Source organism: Haliaeetus albicilla, chromosome 3 (assembly GCF_947461875.1).
Source record: "Haliaeetus albicilla chromosome 3, bHalAlb1.1, whole genome shotgun sequence".
Classification (NCBI taxonomy): Eukaryota; Metazoa; Chordata; class Aves; order Accipitriformes; family Accipitridae; genus Haliaeetus; species Haliaeetus albicilla.
The window spans coordinates 21165460-21191023 of NC_091485.1; the positions used below are offsets into that span (position 1 = coordinate 21165460).

At 37.9% G+C, this 25564-nt stretch overlaps 1 protein-coding gene across 12 annotated transcripts in view; it reads right to left on the reverse strand.

Moving 5' to 3' along the window:
• Positions 1–25564, reverse strand: part of PTPRM (protein tyrosine phosphatase receptor type M) — a 500309-nt gene that overhangs the window by 313238 nt on the left and 161507 nt on the right. For all 12 annotated transcript variants that reach the window (XM_069779033.1, XM_069779028.1, XM_069779026.1 and 9 more), the window contains exons 4-5: positions 16110–16188; positions 12977–13092 (exon numbers count right to left, since the gene is read on the reverse strand). In XM_069779033.1, the coding sequence (XP_069635134.1) occupies positions 12977–13092; positions 16110–16188 (195 nt within the window). The remainder of the gene's footprint in view (positions 1–12976; positions 13093–16109; positions 16189–25564) is intronic.

Below are 25564 nucleotides of genomic sequence, written 5' to 3' on the forward strand. Positions count from 1 at the left end.
ATCTTTACTTTGGTTCTCTTTGCCTCAAAACGGCTTCAACAGACCTCGGTCTTAAGAAAGAAGCCTCCATTCCAATTTGAACACAATACCTCCCAGCGGTAAGCTTGTACATTTTAACTACAGTATTCATTGTAAAGGTCACTGTTTCTTTCTCCCAAAGGTCCAAGAGCATAGCACAGAAAGCTTACTGAATTTACTTCATCAATTGCTTAACTCATATGTGTCCCTAAGTGATTCTACTGCTGCTGAACTGTGCTTTATATCAAGGCGGTCTTCAGGGTCCAGAAACAGGCATACCTAATATGCTCTTGAAAAGCAAGTTGAATTTAACCAGCCCCCCATGGCATAGGTCAACTGTTCCATTATCTCAGGTTTGCTAATCACAATATGCTATATTATTTAAGAATCCAGAATAACTGGAAGATTAACACATCACCCTGAGTTTCTTGAAAAGAGAACGCTACTTGGGTTGCTTCATTTTCAAATTCAGACAGGAATATCAAAAAGGTTAGACTGGTAAAGGTAATCCCAGAACAACTTTTCTTACAGGTCACTTCATCAAATGAGAATATATATGGGGATGGATAGGGATGGAGGAGAGGTAAAGACTTATGTGCATCCCCTCTAAGTTGCATATGTCCATAAATGTCTGTAGGTAAGCAAATTTTCTGCAAATCAGTGTATGTATCTGGTAGTTTCTGAGTATCTGAGACACAGTTCTAAAACAGGGGAAAAATGAAGAAGAAAGAACAACTACCTGTTACCAGAAACTTTTTGTCTAGAGTCCATGTTTCATATCATTCTTGTTAAATAAAAATAATAATGGCTCTTTAAGTGGCACTTCTGACACTCTTTATAAAGGTGCAACAGGGCATCTTCAGCAAATGAGGTGGATCCAAATCTACTAATTTTTCAGGTTACTTGCAAACAAACTTTCCCAAGCTGTCTCCAGCTGTCTTAAGGTTTTGTACTGTTGTCCATAACCAAGGTCCTACTGGATTTCATAGAGTTTCCAGTATACCTCTAAAAGCAAAACTTCTACAGTTCACATATTTTTCAGATTTACTTTTCCCCCCAAATCTCTTTTGGTCACAGGAGATTACCAAAGAGAGGATTAAGAGTTATATTTTTGTGATAAAAAGGTTTTTTTCAAGGCAAAAATTTTAATACCTATATTAAAAGTTTTCAGACTCCATATTCCCTTCACAAGCAGGAACAGTTGGAAAAAAAATACATATTTCAGTGTCACAAACACACTCTTGCCAGAGCAGCATCCACCTCTGCTAGGCAGGTGCTGAAGGAAGGCCTCTGGAGAACACCACCCATTATCACTCCTTGCAACTTGATGGATGACTGGCACCACCACAGAGATAAGGACCTCTCTCCCCTCTATCTACAGTATTTCTTTTTTTCTACTGTATCAAGGGTTGCTCAGTTTTCTTGAATTAAAATCATCGAATTTGCTCACATCCACTAAAGTCTGTAGCTTCTTTTTTGGTACTACCAATGTGGTCTGCAGTGCTCATTGATCTGGACAGTTTCTGATTTAAAAGTTTTGACTAATGTCATAATGTAAAACTTAATAGCTGCTTCTGTCAGGTATTTTCACCAGAAATCAACTACTTTGGGTAAAATTTTAAGCTTCCATATCACTTAGGAATGGTGGAGCTGGTTCATGAAGATAGGAGTGAAGTTTATTCTTCCATTTACCCTTATCTGCACTTTTTTAGTATTAATAACAAAGCACACTGACATTTCTTCATGGTTTCTGACATTTGATTCTTGTGCCAGGCAGGGCGGTCTGGGTGGATCGGGAGGCTTACCCTGCAGAGCAGCTTTGCTAGTCAGGCTTCTGCAATGTTTCTAAGCGGAAGAATATAAGGCTCATTTTTGTCTCCATTGTTACAGTGGCACCATCTCATACAAGCAGTGTAAGGCTAGAATACAGATTCAGAGTAGCTATCACACCATCAAGCATTTTAGTTTTTTCAGCTGTGCATTTCATTGGTCATAGTATCTCTGTGAACCCCAGTTGTGCTTCCCTTGCAAGAACCAGCCTGCGCAGCACACTGCTGTGGAGGAAAGATTTCATTATACTTGGATGGAAAAACAGGACAGCAGACAGGCAACCCATTTCCAACACTTCTGAGAGTATGTCAGTTCCCTGGTTTTGAGAATTTAGTCCTAAAGCAATCTCAGGACTCAGAGAGTCATGCCAGTAATAAGTGTACACAGCACCTGATGTGCCATTCAGCCTTGCTGACACTAACCCATACAGGAAAAGATGGTGTCCAAGGAGGAAAGGCACCTTTACTGTACATTCCTACCACACTCCAAAAACATTTTGCAAATTCGGCTGTACATAGGTTACTAATAAAAACACTAGGCTGGATGGTTTCTGCTGGTCAGCTCTGAGACATCACTGAAGTCAAAACACCTCACAGATAACATTGATTTCAAGATGTCTTTCTGTTTCTTGCATATGTTCACCGGGATTTAATGTTAACAGTCCACAATTAATTAACTTCTCCTAGTCTCTGGCATCACTAATAATTGAAGATTCTGTAAGAGAAATCTTAGCATCAGAGAAAGATTAATTAAATCTATACACACATAAGAATAAAACCAGTAAGCCCAGGTAAAAAAGCCTGGCTGGTGTTATCCCTGATGAGAGATTGCATCCCAACACACAGAAGAGAGAAAAGGGATTGCTCTAAGTGTGATGAAGCCTTCAGCCCTATTGCCCAGAGGGAAGAGATGTAACTGTTCACAACAAAGCCCATCACATAAGCAGTGCATTCATCTTCCTCAAAGGATGAGCACCTAATCTAACAACTCTTTTGTAAGAGGAACTGGTTTGGAAGTGTAGGTGTACATATTCAAAAATGTATCTGACTTTTCATATAATCTAAGTATATATCTTTTATACCTTATATCATAAGGTATAAAGCTTGTAGTATATGCATTTGCTCACAGCTAGAGTGGAACAATTAAAATAAACTTAGATACTTTGTTCCAAAAATTTGGTGTGGGATGTCTAATACATGTGAGCATACTTTAAAATTTTATAAGTTTGAATTAATGTTTAGAAATGTGAGATTTGTCACATTTCTTTCTTATGCCTCTCTTTAGGGAAAGAGAGAATGTAAATTAAACTAAATCCTTCTATCACATTTTATCAAAGTTCTTAAAATTCAGAAAATCAGAAAAACTGAAGTTTGCCTCCTAAAAATTATTGTGACAGAGTTGTGCAAATTAAAACTCAGAGTTAAAATAAACATAAACCCAACTAGCTAACACAATATTGTACACAGATGTTTATAAAATTGTACTGTAAAAATTATGTAAGTGATAAGGAACAGGGATATACAGGTAACAACGCATTGTTCCACAGATGCTTCAAAGTACCTATTTGCATTTTCTTTACTTCACACTTGTAAATCATATGAAAAGGAGCTTCTTCTTGCCACTTCCTCTACTACTGGCATTTTATACACAGTACTAGACTACAGCCTCTGCACTAACAGATGATTTTGTATTTCCAACACTCTACTAGCAATATACTACTCCTCCCACATAAATTGCTGGAGTTTGAGTGTGATCAGAGGTTTAATAGATCAGTGTTCATTGATAGCCAAAACCCCATCCCAACTGCTTTGCTGGGTTTCCTCTGTGCTCTTATTGCTGAGAATTTCCTTTCTCTTCCTTTATGATCAACAGAAGTAAGAAATAAGAGGTGTAAATTGACAGAAATAGAAATTCAAAGACAAACCAAGAGGTTAAAATGGGAAAAAAGATTAATCTAATCGATTTTTGAAAAAGCGTGTGTATGTAGGCACACACCTCACCCAAGAAACTCTATTTCAGTATTTCCTTATCAGTAAAGTTGCTAAATGCTACAGACAAGAATAGTGATTTTTAAATCATTACATAACTGTGGCTGGAAGAGATTTCTGGTGACCACGTAGTCCTAGCCCCCTGCTCAAAGCAGGGTCAACTACAGCAAGTTGCTCATGATTGCATCCATCTGCATTTTCAGTATCTCCCAGGATAGAGGCTCCCTAGCCTCTCCAAACAACATGTTCCACTGTTTGAACACAATAATATTTTTTTTCTCATGTTTAAGTGGAATTGCCTTTATTTCATCTTGTGCCCACTGCCTCTTATCCTGGCACTAGATACCACTGAGAAGAGTCTGGCTCTGGCATCTCTACTCCCTTCAAGATCTCCCCTGATCCTTCCCCTTTTCCAGAATAAACAGTCCCAGCTCTGCCCTTGTATGTCAGATCCTCCAGTCCCTTAAATCTCCTCCAGCATGTCCATATCTTTCTTATACTGGGAAGCCCAGAACTGGGCACAGCACTCCAGACGTGTCTCCCCAGTGCTGAGCAGAAGGGAAGTATCACCTCCCTCGACTCGCTGGCAACACTCCTCCTAATGCAGCCCAGGAGGCTGTTAGTTTTCATTGCTGCAAGGGCACATGGCTAGCTCATGGTCAACTTGTCCACCACAATCACCAGGTTCTTCACAAAGCTACTTTCAGGCCTCAGTGTGTAGTGGTGCATGGGATTCTTCCTTCCCTGGGGCAGAACTTTGCACTTCCCTTTAATGAATTTCATGAGGTTCCTCTCTACCCATTTCTCCAGCCTGCCAAGGTCCCTCTGTATGACAGCCCAACCCTCTGGTGCATCAGTCACTCCTCCCAACTTTGTATTGTCTGTGAACTTGCAGAAGGTGCACTCTATCAGCATCCAGGTCAGTAAAAAAGAGGCTAAACAGTACTTCTGACTCGTCTCTATAATGCATTATTATCCATTATAAAGTGTAATCAGTATACATAATGAATGCCACATAAAATTGTTAACATGTGCGCAAGTTTTTCTATTAGTCAAATATAAACATGGTTTTGTTTTTGTTTTGTTCTTTCTTTCTTTTTTAGCCTAAGATAAGGAAATTGGTAAGAATGTCAGACCATCCATACATGTGTTACTTTTTCATTTCTCCTCAAAGAATTTAAAGCCTCCGAACAAAATCCAGGCAAATTTGAAGGAGTATTTCAGTTCTTACCATGTCTGTAAAAATAAACAGCACAGTTCTGCAGTTCTGCAAAGTTACCCAAAACATAAGCTAAAGTGTATTATAGGCGTCAGACAATTCACATTTAAGGCAGATAATGAAGGAAAAGATTTCATCAAAGATCACAGCTCCTTAGACATTGGGTAACACAGACAGGACACACATCACAAGCCTCCTATATTCTGCTGTTCATAGAACTTTTTCTGTCATATAGTAAGATTACTATGCAATTAATGAAAAGCAACTCAAACTGATTAATGACAATTAATGGAAAATATACAGTACGTACTGACTGCAAGAAAGGCATACTGGAGTGGAGAGGGGGAAACAAGGAAATTAACATACCAAAACCCAGAAATAATATTAAATACCTGAATTTTTAAAAAAGTTGAAATTTCATTTATTCAGTAACAGCTACTGCTCCTTCCCACAAAGCATTAATTATCCTTCTAACAGTAAAATCATCTCAGGTTATCTACAAAAAAACCCACATCAGGATGATCAGGCATCGGGATGTGTGTAGTCTTGGCAAAATCTTTAGTTGATTGATGTCATTAAAGTTCTTCTCAAGTCAATGGACTCAGGACAATTGGCTATGCACAAGGTGGTTTGATCAGTCTCAGAAGACTGAGCTATTTATGAGCAAGAGGAAGAATGATCTCCTGCACTCCCGTAGTACACAAAAGCACCTACTGATCAAACCCAAACAATTTTTTTTTAATATTCAAAAGAACATCTTTAGGCCTATCTCATTGTACAGTTTACATTAATAGTTTCACCTGTTTGTGTTACTAAGTTGTTACATATGTGTATGATTTAATTTTAACAGGTAAAATAGTGCTTCATTATCTTAGTACTCAAAAATGGCTGAAACATTTTTTCCTCAAGTGCTTCCAGACTTAGCAATGAAAACAGTAATTATGTGAAAGCCTCAGAGTTTACAGCATAACAAAAAAATCTTATGAAACTCCAGGACTTGAGTTCACCTTCTGGGATACCTTATGTGATTTACATAAACAAGCATATGCACACACACACAAACTAGTTTGTATATCCTATAAATACATTTTATTTTCATAATTTGCTAGGAGTCATTGCACTGTTCTACATTCTCACAAGGATATTTTTGATACCTCTCACTTGTGTGTGTGCGTGTATTCCTAAGGAAAACAATTTGCTTTCCAGAACTCCCTCTGACACAGGATTGTATCTCTTCGTGTGAATAAATAATAAATAATGCGTATAGGTTTTGCAGTTTTCTATGTAGAGGAATAAAATATTTCATACTCTTCGTACCTTCAGCAAAAGATTACTGAAGATACAAAAAAAGATACACTGAATTAGGTGAAAGACAGCTTTCAGGAAAGACAAGAAGAAAAGCCAAATCCCTTATTAACAGGTAACAAACTGTTTACATAGGGTAGAGAAGACAGGACATTACAGTGATACTGTTCTTAGTTTCTTGGCTGCAAATGAAGTAGCATGCATTCTGCATGCATGAACCATAGTGTCCTGGTTTTGGCTGGGATAGAGTTAATTTTCTTCCTAGTAGCTGGTATAGTGTTATGTTTTTGATTCAGTATGAGAAGAATGTTGATAACACTGATGTTTTCAGTTGTTGCTAAGTAGTGTTTAGACTAAAGTCAAGGATTTTTCAGCTTCTGATGCCCAGCCAACAAGAAGGCTGGAGGGGCACAAGAAGTTGGGAGGGGACACAGCCAGGGCAGCTGACCCAAAGTGGCCAAAGGGGTATTCCAGACCATGGGATGTCATGGCCAGTGTAGAAACTGGGGGGAGTTGGCCAGGGAGGGGTGGATCGCTGCTCAGAAACTAACTGGGCATCGGTCGGTGAGTGGTGAGCAATTACATTGTGCATCACTTGTTTTGTATATTCCAATTCTTTTATTATTATTATTATTGTCATTTTATTATTGTTATCATTATAAGTTTCTTCCTTTCTGTTCTATTAAACTGTTCTTATCTCAGCTCATGAGTTTCATCTTTTTTGTTCCCTGATTCTCTCCGCCATCCCACTGGGTGGGGGAAGTGACTGAGCGGCTGCGTGGTGCTTAGTTGCTGCTGGGGTTAAATGACAACACATTGGTGTGAAAGATTTCACCCTCTCCCCTTCTATCACAGAATACCCATTAGTCTCCTGCTATTGTTAAGTCTGATGATGATGCTTACCTACAGCTGTCAGACATATCCTGAGATCCTATTGTTATTTGCTTGCCTTCAACAAATTTTTACTCTTAGGTCTGTATTTCAGCAATAAAAGTTATGTGTCTGAGAATTAATTTTTTAATTAATTATTTGAATTTCAACCACGTTTTAGAATGAGGCTTGGAAAAATATATTACTTCAGTGAAGTGATGACTTCTCTCATCAACTGTAGCTTTCCACTGTTTGAGGAACCTCTCTCAAGAAAGGCTACCCACAATGAGTCAAGGTACAAGTTTCTGAAAAATACAACTTCCACATGTTTAGTGATGCTACAACAAATCTTTAGAAATTAGTATTAAAAGATTGGGTTTGATATTAAAATGGAATTTCATGATACCTGGGTATCTTCTGAACAGCAGTTTCGCTGAAGTCACACTTTAGATCGTTCTAAGAACAAGTAGCACATAGAGGGAACTGAATGAACCAGCTGCAACTTAGAAGCAGGAGCAGATGGGGGTGGGAAAATGAAGAGATGGAGCCAGGCCTGAGAAGCTAAGGAACAAACAAGCCAATTGCAGAATCTGTGTGATTCCATAATTTAACAGATGTGCCTCTGTCGCAAAGAGCTTATGTCACTTCACTTAAACTTTTCCCAGGACTCTTCTAACTGTATGCTGATATTCTGGAAGCCTAATTTTGGTCTTTGCGGTCAACTCCCTGAAGTACTGGCCGCTTGCTATTGCAACTAACATCAGCAGACACTGAGCATGTGCTCAGTGCCTTACATGCAGAGAATCAGGTCCAGATGTCTCAGACACTATTTCCAAAAGTAAGGGATACATTTTGCTTTTGTTTCTTAGTGTTTCTGTTGAAGATTATATCAATCCATCCCACAAAAACAACTTAATATTTTGAAGCATTAAGATTAGTAGAAAAGATTCCATCAGAAAATGAATAAACCTGTTTTCAGAATTGATTTGTATAGTATTTAGTAAGCAAAGTGAAGCCCTAAATATACTTGTGTGAAGGAATCCACTTATTAAGGAGCTATTCATCAAATGAGTATGTCCACTATACTGAAACAGATGGGGATTCTATAGAAAAAAACCAAGATGTTAGCATGTAGCTTTAAAAAGGTAGGCTCAAGAGGTTCAAACTTTTAAGGCTGCAGAGGCACAACTTTTCCCAAACATTGCCTTGGAAATATTTTAATATTTAAGCAATTTTCACTTCATAATAATTTTAATTTTAGTTACTATTAAATGTAGTATTTTCTCTATGTAAATATTCAATACATAACAGTTCAAACTTCATAACACTTGCAGAGAAGAAAATCTATGTATGTGTATACCTTGGGCTCGCAGTGGAACAAATTTACCTGTTTTTAAGTAAATCTTTATTTTTCTAAACTTCCTTCTAGTTTGCAAGCTACAATTTAGACTCCTGGCTCAAACGTGTTGGTGGAAAGCAAAATGTTTGCTTTTTCAATGCTCTAGGCTGCACCAAAAGAAGGTTACTTCCATAAAAGAATTTTACCCTCTTTCTCCTATAATACAGATTTGTGTTTCTTGTGCCAATTTACTAAATGCTAATACTAGCACAAGTTTTTCAGAAGACATTGTCTCAGCTGCTTTCACTTGACCATTAACTGTTCTGTGTTCCACATGTTAATTTCTTTCCAAATTCTAACTTTGGCTCCCACCTACAAATGTTTGGGATTTTTTCTGAAGTCTATTTCCATTCCTTGGGATTCCCAGCTCCTTTAGTGCCTAGTGCTTTATCTTACCAACTCCTGGAGCTTGTAGTTTCAAAGGGAATTTGTTTAATTAAAAAAAAATTACAGCAATTGCTACAGTCTTTACAGTGGGAACACAGGATAGAGCACAGGAATGGCATTTTTCTTCAGTCATTCAATGGAACAGAAAGAGTCATCCCATACTGACCATAACCTGTGCTGTCCACAGTTGTGATAAAGAAAATATAAGCAGATGGGACACATCTGTTAATTATAAACATTCCTTCATTAGTGTCATCAGATTTATTTTTAAGGTATGTTTATGTTTAGAACATAAGCTAATGGGGACATGAGTTCATAAACATACAATCTACCCAGTGACCTTATTAATTGGACACTAATTAAAACAACAAAAAAAAGCTTGTATGAGGCTGTGTTGTATTCTTGAGTCCTTTCGTTTGACTTTAACTTGCAATGATATCACTGAAAAAACGCACAAGTTGTTGACAAATTATCTCACAAGCTTGCAATCATAGCTCATGCACTAGAGTGCATGGCTGCCTAGCAGGATCAGGAAAAATGTTTTTCTTGCAAAGCACTGCACTATGGAATAGGTAAACAGCTTTCTGTCTTCCCTTTTCTGAAAGAGCAAATACTGATCACAGCATCATGAAACAAATTTCATGGCTCAGTGGTCTGATTTGGGCAGCTAACCTATGAATTGTGGTTCCCCCATCACCCTTTTAATTGCAAAAACTTTCATAATACTCCGTAAATTAACAGACTTCATATTCCATAGGGAATAAGAGTGGGATAGGCTTGAAAAGCAAAAAGAAAAAAAAAAACCAAGGAGGGAAATAAAATATGATTTCACTTAGGACTGCTTCAAGGCCTGGGTATTATTAAACTAAGAACATCTATGCTGTTTCCAACAACTACTCAGCAAAGACAAGGATACCAAAATAACCAACCAAGTTACAATTATTTATTTGTTTTAAGGAACATATATCCCTCACAGTCTAACAGACTGTAAAAAGAAAACTATTTGTTCACCAAAAATATGTGTACTACTAAACTTGAAGTCTTCTGCTGCATACAAGTTGAAAGGTACTATATAAAAGAGAATGAAGTACAGGAGTAAAATCCTGCCACTAAATCCTGCCACTACTGGAAACAGACAGAAATGTCACTGATTTCACCCTGGCAATATACCTGTACTCCAGACTAACAACATGAATCTGAAAAAAAAACTGACAGGTACTGGAAATCATTTGGGAGCAAATTATCTCACAATATTCTGGAATCGCCAAATCCAAACAGATTAGGCCTCCTGATATGACTTACATGGCAGAAATGCTGAGAAGCCCCTGATAAAATCACATACTTGTATTTATTTACTATGGTTTGCCCTTAAGGTTTTATTAATGTAAGGAAACAAACCACCAAAAGGATGGCAGAAAGGGCTTAATATTACTGGTGGACAAGCTAGGCATATCACAGAGATTGCATGACCCATTTGTAGTACCACTAAAACCTGAATCCCTATTACCTGCTAGCACAAATATCTCCAGAGAATGGTGATCATTTTATTCTGGCTCTAGTGTACATATGAATGTCTTTCATTAAGATATTTTGTAGTTGAATATTGGTTCTACTATTACCAGGAATGAAAGCATCTTTAACATCCATTTAACCAGTCCTATGATGTAGAAGATACTATGTTTTCTGACAGCTATTACAGATAGCTGCATTGTACTCATGGTCCTGTGGCAGTGTCATGAGATACACAAAACTCCTCTATATCTCACCATGAAACCAGACGGTCTCAGCTGACTGATGGCGAACTGCAAGGTCTGGGGATCTGTTACCCCATAGTGACCTAGTACAGTAAAATATAGCTAATCCTGTTGGGAAACTGTATCTCACAGCCTTGATTTGCAACATCCCACACATGGAGCTGTCTGATAGGTCCTACTGTAAGTTGCAGCAGACATCTGTGGAAACTGGCAAACAAGTACAAAAATAAATCCAAGCTATCCAGGAGTCCTGTCAACTTTAAAAATGTTCTTACATAAAGGCACACCTGGAATTTGCACAACCTTGGACTGATTACCAGAGGGACCTGTAGTTGCACGGGCAGGATAAATAAACAGTGGCCCTGCAGGAAGACAAAATTCCTCAAAAACTCAATCTGTCACTACTTTCTTATCCTTCACATAGAGGAAAAAACAATCTCATAATCATGTATAAACAAAGAATCACTTAACCAAGCTCAGCAAATATTCTGGAATTGCTACTGCTGTTAAGAAGAACGATTTTATATTTCATAAAATCTAGACGGATATTTATTTTCTAAAATAAAGAAATTACATTCCAGCCTTGCAAAGAATTCATGTGTCCCCTAAATTCTGTGAAAAAAAGTTAAAGCTGAAATTATACTGTCCTGAAATCTATGGAAATGGAATCAGGATTTCCTTATATTGAATTCTACCTTCAATTTTATACAACAGCATTATGCAAGAGTTCAAAGGTTCTAGAAAGGTCATCACTGATGAAACAGCAACCTATTATTTTCCAGTATGTGCTAAACTCTTTCCAAGACTGGAAAAACCATTCTCTCAAAAAATTTCAGTGGCTTAGGAAAGACAGGAGTCTAATTCTACCAATTCAACACTGTAATACTGTCTTTAAAGGGCTGGAGCATTAGAGAAATATCAGCCTTATATCGGCACAGAGGTTGAAAATACCCATGCAAACCCAAATAAAAACAAAGGAGATTTCCATTCCCTTCTGCTGTATTTGATCTGGCTCATTCTGGATAGACGTAACAGTTCATCATTCATATAGAGATAAATACGAGTCTTTGCTTTTCAAGTGGTTTTTACTTACTTGTTTGTGCACCAGTTTTCTTATAACTACTCAGCTGTTTAACCTGTCACACTTAAATGAATCATTTCCAAAATGCTTGATGAAATTTTGCACCAAGCGCAATGTGAAAGGAAAACTATAGTAAAAGTCTGAAATCATTTAAACAACAAAAATAGAGACTTTAATCTCTAAGTCCCACCTGTTACTGTTGCTTCAATTTCTCCTATCCCTCCTTCTCCACATACTGCAGTTTCATCTGACTAATCTCCTTAGGCACTGTTTTAGGCACCCTTATTTCCTTCTCACAGACCCAGTCCTAGCAGGTTGTTTTTCACGTATGGAAAGCATAGGGATCTGGAGGTTGGTATATCCCTAATGCTAAGTCCAAATATAGACTATTGTTTGCTGTAGAGAACAGACAAATCTGGAATGATAGCAGCAAGACAGTTAAACTTGCACCCCCATTACTAAAGAGATCAAGTAAGATGCATGTTTTTGATACAAGGTTACATATATGGATAAGGGGATACTGTCTTTACTGAAAGAAAACAAGTTGGAGACAGTCTTTAAATCAAGATCTGACACCTACCTAGAAGCTATATTACTGAATAAGTAAAAAATTATGGATTCAATGAATATAGCTAAGATTCTTTGGCTCTATAATACAGAAGGTCAGATTTGACGTTCATACTGGTCTTCTCCAGACTTAAAAAGTAAGAATGCAATTTCAGCCAAAAATACTAAACAGAAACAGAAGTAAGCCAAGAAAATTATTATGCATAATGTTACAGTTAGTCAGCATAGACATTATAAGAAAGTCATGTGCTAGTCAGCATAGACATTATAAGAAAGTCATGTGCTCTTCCTTGGGGATTTAGCCTTTACTCATGACAGCCACATGTAACAAAAACCAGTACCTTTATTTTTAAGAAGGCATCCCATAGAAACAAGGGAGGAAAATCTTCCGGTATCATTTTCTACAACAGAATGCCTACTATGCAGCAGTTCAAAGGTGCTCTAAAATCTAATATTGATGAATTGGACAGCCCTATTATTGTTCATGTTTTACATTCTTTTCAGAGTATGAACTCCCCTCCCCCCAGATCTCAGAGCATTACAAAATAAAGAAATTACCTGTAACCAGAGTCTGTCACCTGAGTCTGTTCCACCATTGGCAGTGCATTGAAAAGTAGCAAATTGTCCTGCATTGACTTCCACACTCTGAAGACGCAAGAAATGGGGAGTTTTTGCTGTTGGAAGAAGAAAAAGTATTGAAGTTACGCAACACGGAAGTACTAACTATGAATAATACACCAAGCAAATGAAATAGCCCTTCTTTAAAAGGTTCAAATCACTGACTACACATTAGATTTTAGGTTGGTTTACTTCCGTACCAGAGAAAGAGCAGAAGAGAAGGGTGCTATTTAATTGTTCCTGCTGTGTAAATTATCTTAGCTCAGTATACCTCTTGCAATAACACTCTATTAATAAAGATCATATTGGAAACTAATTATGTTTTGAACAAAAACCTATTAGATACTTACACTACCAACTAGACAAAACAGTAAGAAGTTGAGTGATGTTGTCAGGGAACATCTTTTTTCTTTTTTTTTTTAACAAGGTACACTGTCTATAGAGGAGATGCCTTAGAAATGTAGCATACCAAATGGCTAAAATACTAACGTAACACTTGTCACCAACTACAGCTGTATTCTTTAAATACAATTCTCTTCAACAACACTGCAGAAAAAAAACAAACCACAATGCATTCTCCATACCAACATTTATTTTTCATTTAGAAAGAAAAAACACTCCCAGTAAAAATTGAAGCAATATTGCTACAAATAATCTAACGAAATAGGTATTCAAACAAGAACTTTGCCCACTGAAGGAAGAAAGATAGCGTGTGCATTTTTGTTTTACTGGAAAGAGTCAAACGCATGACACAGAAAAACATACAAATTTGATACAGAAGCTTATCCTTGAAAAGGCAGTATTCCCCAACCATTCAAATCCTGCTGCAGACAAGGGGACTTTTTGCACTGTCTATACTAGCAGATAAGCCAGGATCTAAACGTTGCTTTCAGACATGGAAATGTTAGTACTAGCAATAAACTGGCAAACTAAATGTACATTTTCTAGCAGCATCGCAACCATTTAAACTGTTGATACCATTTTCTTAAAAGACCTTATCACTGGGAGAAATTGCAGTTTTAAGGAATTTATAAATAGCCAGCTACCAGAATTCAAGAAAAGGTTACTTAATATCCAGTGCAAGGCAGTATAATAAGGAGGAGATGGAATAAAATAGCCCAAATTAATATCTAACTATGGAAGAAAATCTTTTAATGATAGCTGTCCTTACAGCAAATTTATTAGCCATACTGCTTTTTTTCTTAAACACTTCGCAGTAAGGACAGACAGACTTTAGGCCAAAGTCATCCTCTTGTCTGTCTATCAAACTATTCATGTCTGACTATCAAGTTAAATTCTTCAGTAAGTTCCCCATTTCTCAGTGACTTTTATTTTTTTACATTGCTTTTATTTGTTGGTTTTTTTTCTCAGTCTTCTTTAACTCTGGAAAACTAGCCTGTCTGAATTGTCAGGTATGGCCTAAGTGGAGAGGGGCATCAGGTTTTAAAAGCAAACACACACACACACACACACACAAACTTGAAAAATCCCACCCACTCACCCCCCTCCCCCCCCCCCAATCCATCCCTTTCAGTTCTACGTGCTTACAACTTGCTGTCTGCTTGGTCTTTGTCCATACTACCCAGACAACTGCTGAGCAAATATTTTTCCCATTTAAATTTTTGTTTAAAGAGTTAATCATTCCAAAAGTATTTTTTCTGGCAATATACAGAAAGAATAGCATTATGAGTCTTGCAAAATTTTAGACACACAGTAGTTCTATTCCAACTTTCACACTTTTTCCATTTTTTGTAGACAATGTAACTGGTTTGATGTCTCAATTTCTACCATTTTAATTACTTCATCAAAGAACTTTTCATTAAAGCTTTTGCATTTCAACACTGTCACTTTAGAACTCTATGCGCTATAGGGGTGTAACTCAGTCTCCACATTAAGAAGAGCTACTTGCAGGTTTTGAGAATTGATTGGTATAAGTGCACAGATCAAACCTCTCAAAATCTGTGTAAGAAAAATTAGTAAGCTGATAAAATGCTGCTTTAGACCTGTCCTACCTGAACCAAAGATATAAATTCAAAATGCAGAAGCACAAATACTGTGTAACAACATGAGAGCCTGCTCTGTTTATTAGAACTAAGTGATTCAGAAGTAACAGCTGCTGATTCTGCATAACTGTCTCTGTATTTGAAGAAATGTCTGTGTCTTCTTGCCACTAACACTAAAACCATTTTTATGAGGTTCTCCGGTACTAACCGATAAACCACTTTTTATCTTAAATCGCAGCTCTTATAAGCCAAAAAGAATACACACAAGCAGAATGTGGTATAAGAGGAAGGTGAACAATTACACAGAAGTTGGTGTCTTTTTCCCCACTCAGTCATTTGGTCAATAAGATCACAACCTACAATTCCACATATGATCTTAATACACCTTATTTAACATATAGCAAATAGGTGAAATAATCGTTTATTTAAGTAGCCTGTTCAATTACAACTGGATTACTATATTAAAGCTTTAATTTACAAGGTTTTGTTTTGACATCAGTTTTGAAAGAACCTAGGATAGTAAAGTTTTACATATCCTTAATAATGGGATAAGGAAACATATCTGAAACATAAGGAAGGAAAACAGTGCAGAAATTGAGCCATGAACCTTGGGAAGTACCCTAAGTAACCTTGCTTAGCAAAGCCTCAGCCCTCAGCCAACTGAGTTTTCTTCCTTCTAAGCCTTGGAAAAAATAATCATACATATTCAGCTCTTGTAGTGTTCATCTGCTCTCACTAACGTCTCAGCTTTTGGGTGCACTGAATTTTTGATGCAGACAGAAAACTGGTCAACAAATCTTGATGACTTGTTCTGAAGGAGTCGTTAGATGGCCCAGTTAGGGTCTGCAGCTCATGCCAAGCGCTGTACACAAGGTGCATATAAGAGATGTCTCTAAAGCCAATAAGGTACAGTGCCGAAATGCTAGCAACACTTTGTACATACTCAGCCTGTATTTATAGCAGTGACATTGTTTTCTGACATTTTCCTTATCTTTTGCTCCACATTTATTGAAGCATAGCGGCACATTCATTTTAGGGGACTGGCTTTAAAATGGCAGATAGGTACTTACTACATGGATGTCCTAAAACTTTCACTTCATCAATAGCCACATATCCTGGGTGACCTGAAGTGACCACTTCAAAAACAACCTGAGAAGCAAAAATAGAATTTCAGTTAGCAGCTTTGTAACACAGAGAATATAAAAAAATTTTGTTATGGAAAAATACATCAACTCTTTTAACATGTTAAGAGCACCTTGAAAACAAAATACAATCAAAAAAACCTCAAAATGTGTTATTCTTTTCATTAAAATTAACCAGAACATAAATCACATTTTTTCATGTTTATACTATTTTTGGAGATTTACAAGTGTTATCATATATAGGTCACAATGAGAAATAATCAAATCCCCCCAATATTTAGTCTGTCAAAGTAGTTACCTAATAATCATCTTAAATATTAAGATTTGTATTTTATTTTCAATTCTTTGTCTTGCAGAGTGAACTCCTAATTTTATTTAAAAAATTACAGTTCTGCAGTGTACAAAGATTTGCACAGTATCAGACACAAACATACCTATTTTCATGAATGTATTTTCCACACTCTTAATCTTCCAACAAATGCAGTGAATTAAGTAAAGCAGATCCATTTGCTACGGTTTGTTTAATGGCTATAAACAGGTCACAAAATAAATGGACCTTTCTTGTTATTTGAATTAAGTACACTCAAAAGTAAACCTCTCCAAACTTTGGCAGCCTTAGCTTTGAACATCCCAAGAATGTGTATGTGGAATAGTAGAAAATATGCCAGTAACATTAGCAGGTAATTTCCAAACCAATGCTCAAGAAGTTCATGCTCAAATCCAGGTTGTGATTTTATTTTTTTTTAATACTTCCCTTTTGCTTGGAAAGTTAACTCTAATTGTCTCTTGTAACTAGCCTCAGGATGTACACTGAGGAAGACAAACTTTAGAAACTATTTTTCACACATATGCTGTACCTGACCTTGGAACAGGTACAGAAGGACACCACATACCATATCCTTTACTGCAATTATTTCAGCAGAAAGAGAATGATACAGAATGCAAACATGCCACAAGGATAACATACAGTCCTGTAATATTATATCACAGCTACCTGGTCCTGAATAAACATTGGCAGAGCACCAATTCTGACTTTAAAACAATCCTTGAGGTGAGCAAATTCTTCACCACCTCTTGCCTCTGCCTTCTCCCATCTTTCTCATTGCTCTGTCTGTAGACACCAATCCTATTTTTCTCCCCCAGATATCATCTTCCTAAACTCTGTCCATTTCTCCCTCCCAATCTCACTGGAGTGAAATTGCCATAAATACGGCTTCAACTCCACATGGCTGGCAAGGAAAAAAATATTTGTCATTCTAGTTCTGCCTCCTGTCTACACAAAAATTTCAACCTACAGTGCCAACGTTGCCCCTAGATGAACCAGGCAGCAACAAGAAAACACAACATGGCAATGAGGAAAGCCCAAAAGCCACAAACCAAATTTTGCAGAAACAAGTTCTGCAAGAAAAGGATTGCTTAGTCACAAGACCCAGCCTGTGGCCTTCTAAATGCCCGATGGCACTCTGATGGCACTTAAAGTTGATATTGCTGATCCACGGCAACAGAGTGAACCAGGTAAGGATTGGCCTACAAAGAAGGAAATCTCCTGGTGGAACTGGTCTTGGGAACTATCTTGGGAAGCAGAAGTTCTTAAAGAAGAAAAAAGCAGAAGCTCTTAAAGAATAACTTGCACTCGAAGACCTGAAAGAGCTTTTCCAACCATGATCATTCTTACCCTCATCTTAACAGCCTTGAAATGGAAATACAGAGAGTGATGGGCACATAGTAACCCTAAGTTTTGATGGCAGTGCAAGACCCAGAATGCAGGTCCTGTTTTCACTCACTGAACTTTGAAAAAAGAACAAGCATTTCTCTCAATTAACATATATGACAAACAGTTGTATGTTCTCAGTTTGTGCTATGTTCTCTGAAAAAAATGGTTATGCTGGTGCCCTTGGAAGAAGGAGGACACTGGTCCATTTCCTGAAGAGCTACCAAGCCTATTCAAAACAGAGAAGATCTGAAAGACTGTAGGTCATGAGAACCATGGCACAGACCCAGGAACCTGCACTTAATGTAGGGATGTTGCAACACAGCGGTGAAGAACAGGGAGCAGACAGCCAGGTCTCAGAAACAGTGGAAAAGTTTCCAGGGGAAATATGCTGCCACTAAGAAAGTCATTGAGTTAACTGAATCTAAGTGTGGAGGCAAAGACCCGCCTGTAAAAACACAGAGGGCTGGGCACAGTTACTGATTTCTCTCCTGTATTCCCTAGTGGCTTTGAGTTTTCTCTGTTAAGAAGAAAGAGAACAGTTAACTCTATCGTTTTTACTGAAATATAACTTATTTAAAAAAAACAAAACAAAAACTACCTCCCTTTTGGAGTACTCGGTATAAGGAGAAGATCTGCACAAGATCTGAAAGGTCTACCTGATCCACGATCCCATCACCGCAGAGCAGAGGAGGTTTTTTCAGGTTCTTCACTTTTAAACATGCTAAATTCTAGAAAACCCCCAGAGGAATCAGCACATGCACACCTCTGAAGCAGCCAGCCAAATCAGTCAGAAGTTTTCTGCTAAAAATATTACTGCCATATAATGGGGATTTAACTATTTTTTTTAAATATTGCATAAAAGTGCCTTTTCCAACGAATTACCTGACTTCCAGCAAAACCAAATACCTGAGCTCTAGAAAATAAAACATATGCAATACCTGAGTAGAAGATCTCAAAATAATTTCTATAACTCGTAACAGGGGAGCTCTCTGAGAGGTTTGAAGTACTTCATTATTGCAATATACTCGCAGACAAAAAAAAACTTGTAGAGTCTAAACACAAACCCATTCCTTCAGTTCACAGGCAGGAACTACAACCTTGAAATAACTGTATCACACCTGCTTATGACAACAGAGAAAGACTCAACGAGTGATCTAAAATATCCTGCTGTATCTCTAGATGACATACCAAAAATGTCATTACCACAAATAAGCTAGGCAATGTATCAAGAAATTACCAGCTGGACATACTATTAAATTACAATTATTGTCGTTAAAGAGGGCATGTTCCAAAGAAAAGTAATAAAAATTGAAATATTGTCAGTTTAATCATGCTTCCATCAAAAGCAATAGCTAAGCTGATATCAACTTTAAAGATGGTAAGTTTTGGTCTCTTCTGACACAAAATATGCAATTTTTAGTAAATGGAAAGAGACACTACAGCCAGTAGTGACATACCATCATCAAAGAGACATCACTGATATGCCTTTTACTTCATATATAGAAGAACATGACACCTATTCCAAGTACAGTAATATAATTTCCATTCTGTTCACAGGCTGTGAATTATTATCAACTGCTGTATTCAAATACAGTATTTTGTTTTATTTAAATTAATAAATGAAGATTATGGACTAAAATATCTGCTTAACTAAGCATTTTCCCTTTTTACACAAAAAAAAAATTTGATCCTATGCATGAGACATTTCTAAAAGTCCTTGTAAGTGTGCTGCACACTGTAAGAGGGTGCTCAGAAATGGACTAGAAACGCTTCTAGTAGCTCATTTATTCATTGAAAAGCTTATATTAGGGATGTCTAGACTATTCACAAATCTGGATCAGTTTTGCTAGTAATTTCACTAGAAATGAAACCTAGAAACTTATTTCACATCTAGTTTTTCCATCATTTCACATTTGAAAAGTTGCTTGTCTTGTAAAAGTTAACATTTTTACTCCCACCTCCAAACTCTGCCTTTCCTCCTGGCTTATGCAACACCTGCAGGCAATATAAAAGACCCCAGTCAAAATAGAGACAACACTCCAGCAACATCAGACTGGGCAGCCCTTGGATTTTTTGCCTATTATTCCGCCACCTTATCAGTCCGGAAACAACCGGTTAAAACACTGAATTCATTTGTTCAGGAAAAACTCTGCCAAACGTTGGCCTGAGAGCTGTTTTACACCATTCTCCCCTTTGCAGGCCTGCCAAACAGGGACCAGAGAAGCAGCTTAGCACTGCACGGTCCCTGATACTCCCTGCTTCAGTGAAGAGCAAAATTAGCTTTTCACTCCTGCCACTTCCCCTTGCTACGTATGAACAAAGAAAGGGGGTCTGTTCACCAACATAAATGCTTACTGCTGAAAATCTGTGACTCAAGATAACTTGTCTCTTCCGAAGAACAATAGAAATAAACAGATTTTGTTGCCACACAACCTCACTCCGTAAATTCCTGCCTTTGTTGTTGCAAAATTACAACACTTCTAGTCAAAAGGTGGATTTACCTAATATAAACACTCTCTACTTGACTTAAAAATAGCACTTTGCAAAAACAAGAAAAAGGAGTATTAAGAAAGCTACTTAACATCAGGCTGCAGACCTGCTCCCCTGCCCCCTCCCAGTAAGTAGGCATTGATGTGTCACACGCTGCCCACAGCACACACACTGGCTCTCCCCTCCACCTGCTGTACTTAACCACACAGAGTGCCTTTCTTTGACCATATTTTACAAGGCATTGGGAACACTTTCACACCATAAAACTGGCACTGCCTTATACCCCTGTGGGTTGAGTTCTTCTCCCCCTTTTGGCTCATCCTAGGACTATCTGCTTTATCACTGGGGCATGATCACAGCGACTGCTGCCTCATCAAAGACACACGAAGGGAGGTTCCTGACCTGGTCCTTTCCAGGTCCTGCAGAAACCCATCACAGCTTATTGTCTTGAGCTGCCTAAAACGTGGTCAGGCCTCCCTGCCTGGGAATTCGCTTTATGCCGTTTCCCTCCCCACCTCTTACTCCTACACAACTACCATTCAGCACTCGCATGTGCACTGAAGCATATTTAACAACATTTTGGTGGTTGCTGCCAACCTGAGACTCCGAAGAAACCTCTTAAGGGTGAGCAACACTGAACTCCTGACATTAAGGTTTATTAAATCTTATTCTTCTCTTTTCATTTCTAAACCAGCTGTCTTACATTTCTCTACTGAAGGCCCAGGAGCTTTCTTGGTTCAGGAACAAGGGATGGGAGAAAATAACAGAGCCTTGTGTATATGACAAAAAGCGCAGGCCTGCTTACTCTTGACCATTTTTAGACTGCTGGGGTTTTTAAATTTAGGTACGCGGTTTGCCCTGGCGCATCTTTCTCAAAATAACTATTCCCAAATCACCCAACATAATGAAGAAGAGTTGTTCAAGATGCCTGACACAGGGCTGTGATTCAAAATGCAATATGTATTTCAAGGTTTCTTTTGAGTTCAAAGCGCAGTTCAGGAACCATATGTCTGCAGTTGATTGCAACACACACAATACATGAGAATGTGAGCCTGACCTTAACTGCACAAGAAGCTTAACTCTGTCCTAGCTGATGACTTAAATACATTGCATGAGCCAAACTCTAAGCAAAGCATGTACAAAGGAGGTTATGAAACAAATGAAAGTTTAAGTAAGTCCAGATTTGAAAAGGCAGGTTGGATCTACTGCTTCTTATTCCCTGAACTCCTAATTTACAGGGGAAAGTGTCAGAATGGTAAAGGATTAATCTCATCTCAGTGTGAAGCGATACCATGTAACTCCTTTACGTCCTTACTAAAAAAGATCAGGAATTACTGTCAGGCTCTTACCCCATTTTCTCATTCCAGCTTCACAGGAATTTATGTTTAAAGAAGGTGCAGTGACACAGAGAGTAGCATTACTCCACTGCAAGCTATTTTTAATCCTTTCAATTCCATTCTGGATTTTAAAACTGCAGTGTTTGTTGTTTTATTTAATCAAGATTTGTTTCAGCTCACTGCTGCCATGCCTGACTCCCAGCAAAGTACAAAGCAAATAATTCAAAAATATAAAAACTGATGTGGGGATGGTGACTAACTTGCAATGGTACTGTGCCAAATTGCCTGCGTGCAGGGTTAGGAGCGGGGAACAGAAGCCACTCACCAGACTCAACCCAGTAGTGGCATTTTGCATATTGCAAAGTTCTAAAACTGCAATGCTTCAAAACCAAAAAATACACTTAAAATACTACTGATTGGTCTGAGAATCATTAACTAACCTAGGAAATAAGAAAAAAAAAAATTACTCCCCCCCACCCCAAACACACAAAACAAGAAAACAACCCTGAAATAACAGATTTTCCTCCTGTTAAAAGATCCAAATGAGGAAAAAAATCAAAACATTAAAAATAACACCCCCCCCCTCAAAAAAACCCAAAACCACCCTCTCCTCACTAGAGGAGCAGCCATGCAGCCATTTCAGGACTTACCTGTATCTCAAAGCATCAATTTTAGAGCCTCTCAACCTACTGCGACTGCTCCCCAAGAATCTAAAAAAGCTCACCACTACCCATAGAAATCTATATAGCGTTTAATCCTCTTTTTCTGTGTACATCCTAATTCTACTCAAGTAAGGAGGAGGGTGAAGGTCTTAGTAGTTACACGAAGCCTTGTTTTGTTTGCAGGCTGTCTCTAATGGCATGATGCTCGCTCTTAAGATGCACCAAGTAGACAATAGCTCAGCAGAGCAAACAATTTCTCCTGTGACCAGTGGAGATGGATAAAAACAGGAAGCCGATGCTCCCTCAGAGGAGCACTCCTAAAGGGATTTTACAGTACAGAAGACCAGCTCCTGTAGAAATATCCCAGCTACTTTGAAACAAATAGCTCAGAGACCAGGAGGCACAGCAGAAAAGAACAAACTGTACTGGTTATCTTTGACCCTCAGAAGGTGTTTGGCAGCTTGAACTTATGTTACTGCAACTATACTGTAATCAGCAACTGGACCACAATGTAGACATAACCTAAAGTCAAAGGCAGATAGATGTTAAGCAGTAGCACTTAGAAGACCATTAATTATGGAATTAAATATATCCTTAATCACCAGAATACTTGACAATTTAAGTTTAAATAAACAGTAATTAAATTATAATTAAGTGTTGTTGCATGCAGGTTATCATTGTGATTTATACATGTAGTACAGCTTTCATATGGGGTGAAACCTACACAAATAATTACCTAGTAAAAAGAAAAGTGTACACTAAAAGAAATTAATTACTTTGTTCAGAGACTCTACTTCTAAAGAGTCAATTCTAAATGGAAACCCAACATGAAAGGTATTAACAAGCTTGGATAACTGGTGTTACAATAATAAAATACTGTTAATAATTAAATCTTTTGAAAGCTTTGTATATATGTGTTAATAATACATGGTTTAAACAAATACATCTTTAGAAGCTGGATTAAAATGCACTTCACACTACACAATCTAATTTCTAGTCACCTACCATCAGTGGGAGTTATTTTGCCTACATTTTTCATGAATCAACAGCAAAACAGACCAACACCACTGTGTTTTTAAGCATCCTGCATTACATAAAAATTGTAACTCTGAAATGTTATCATATATAATTTGTCTTCAGAGTTCTGTAGTACATTTTGGCTTCATTTGCAGCTAGACACCTTGTAGGTGTCCACTAATGGAACAGAATTATAAGGCATTCACAAACATGCAGATGCCTACATCGATATGCGATTTAAAACACAACAAAGAAAATCACACAATTACATTACTTTGTCCCTTCATCTACTAGTGCTGAGCCTTTTCCTGAAGATTACTCATGAGGAAACTACCAACCTTCATATATGAAAACTTAAAAAGGGCCCTATCTTCCTTAAAAATCTTCTTAGAGGACTTTTCTTATTTTTATTCAATAAGGTCAGACAGCCTCAGAAAATCACTAGGAGGAAGTCTTGTATATTTTGGAGGTTACGTGAGAAACACATGGATTTGTGCCAAAAGAAGTCGGAGTTTTGGAATCAAATTAATAGCAGCTTAGGAAACAGATCTGGTGCTAGACACTTGTCATATAGGTCCTCTGCCTTCTCCCACCATACACGCAGTCATCTGAGCTCTCACCTAACTTGGATGCACATTGTCACACGATCCATGTATACCCTCTCTCCTCTTCCTACCCTTCTCCCAGCCGCTTGCAGCTAACTTCCTGCCTCTCCCCAAAACAAACTGTGAAGAACAAAAAGCATGAAAACACATGAAGAGTTCAGGAACAATGAGAAACTGCAAGTGTCACCAGGCAAGTGAGGAAATTCCGTTACAGATTTCCAAGAGGATGGAGGCAACCAAAATGGAGATGATTGACCATAAGCTATCAAAATGGAGACAGCTTCCTCAAGAATAAATTAGCTTATCTACAGTGAAGCTGATGAAATTACACTATTTTACACTGATTCTGTGGACTGCCATGGATATTACTATATCATAAGACATTTTGGCACATCAGCTAAATTGCAATACCTAAGCAGGTATTATTTCAGACTATATGCAGCAAATGCAAAGAAAATTACTTACTATACTCCTCAGTGAAAGAAAGATTATGTAAAAACTTCTATATTTCTAGAGGCAAAGAGGGCACATGGAATCCATTACAGACTCAGGTGTTTATTACATACCAGTTGATGCACGGCAATTTGCTAAACTGCAGTACACCATCCAAGCATATAAGGGTCCACCTATGAATAAGAGTGAACAGTCCAGGTGGCAGGTCTCAAAGAGTAAGTGGACTAGAAAGGTTATCTTTCTACTTCTATGGCCAAATATCCATATTACTCACACATCAGTTAGATGTATCATATTGTTAGAAATCTGACACGGATTATTACTAGTATCAATAACATTTAAAACTGTCAGAGCTTGTCTCTATTTTTACTAACATGTTAATTTCACTTAAACTTACTAGTTAGAGTCAAGGCTTCTTCTATTAAAATTCCCCTGTCCACATTAGCATTTTGGTTCAGAGCTACAGTGAGGCTTTGAAGAGCAATCCTCGTCTTTACTGACTGTTAGTTCACAGAGCAGTTCTGTTGCATAAAAACCAGACTCCTTTCAGAAGACAGGAAATTAGAAGCTCCTCTACTAATTCACTCCAAACCCAGATGAGGACATTATGGTCCAGTCTTAGGCACGAGCAAGACAGTCATACATCCACCCAGTGTCTGCAAAATGTGCACATACCACATAGCACTCCTGAACCACCCAGCATCCTCACAAATCCCTCCAGTAGATCCCATGTTACAAACCACCACGAGTTATATCCAATCTCAGCCATGAAATCATCTGTGGGATGCTCTACTCTTCTCCCACCATCCACCGAGGCTAACAACACAGACTGGTCCTCATTATTTCAGTCAAGATAGAAAGGCTCTTTGGCATCATTGGAGGGTATTCTGAACACTGGCATCAAATTGGTAACATGGGGTCCACAGTCTTGCAGTAAGGTCATAGAATCATGGAATATCTTGAGTTGGAAGGGACCCATAAGGATTATGAAGTCCAACTCCCTGCTCCTCACAGACTACCTAAAACTAAATCATATGACTAGGAGTATCGTCCAAACACTCCTTGAAATCTGACAGGCAACAAAATACACATTGCCCTTTCACCC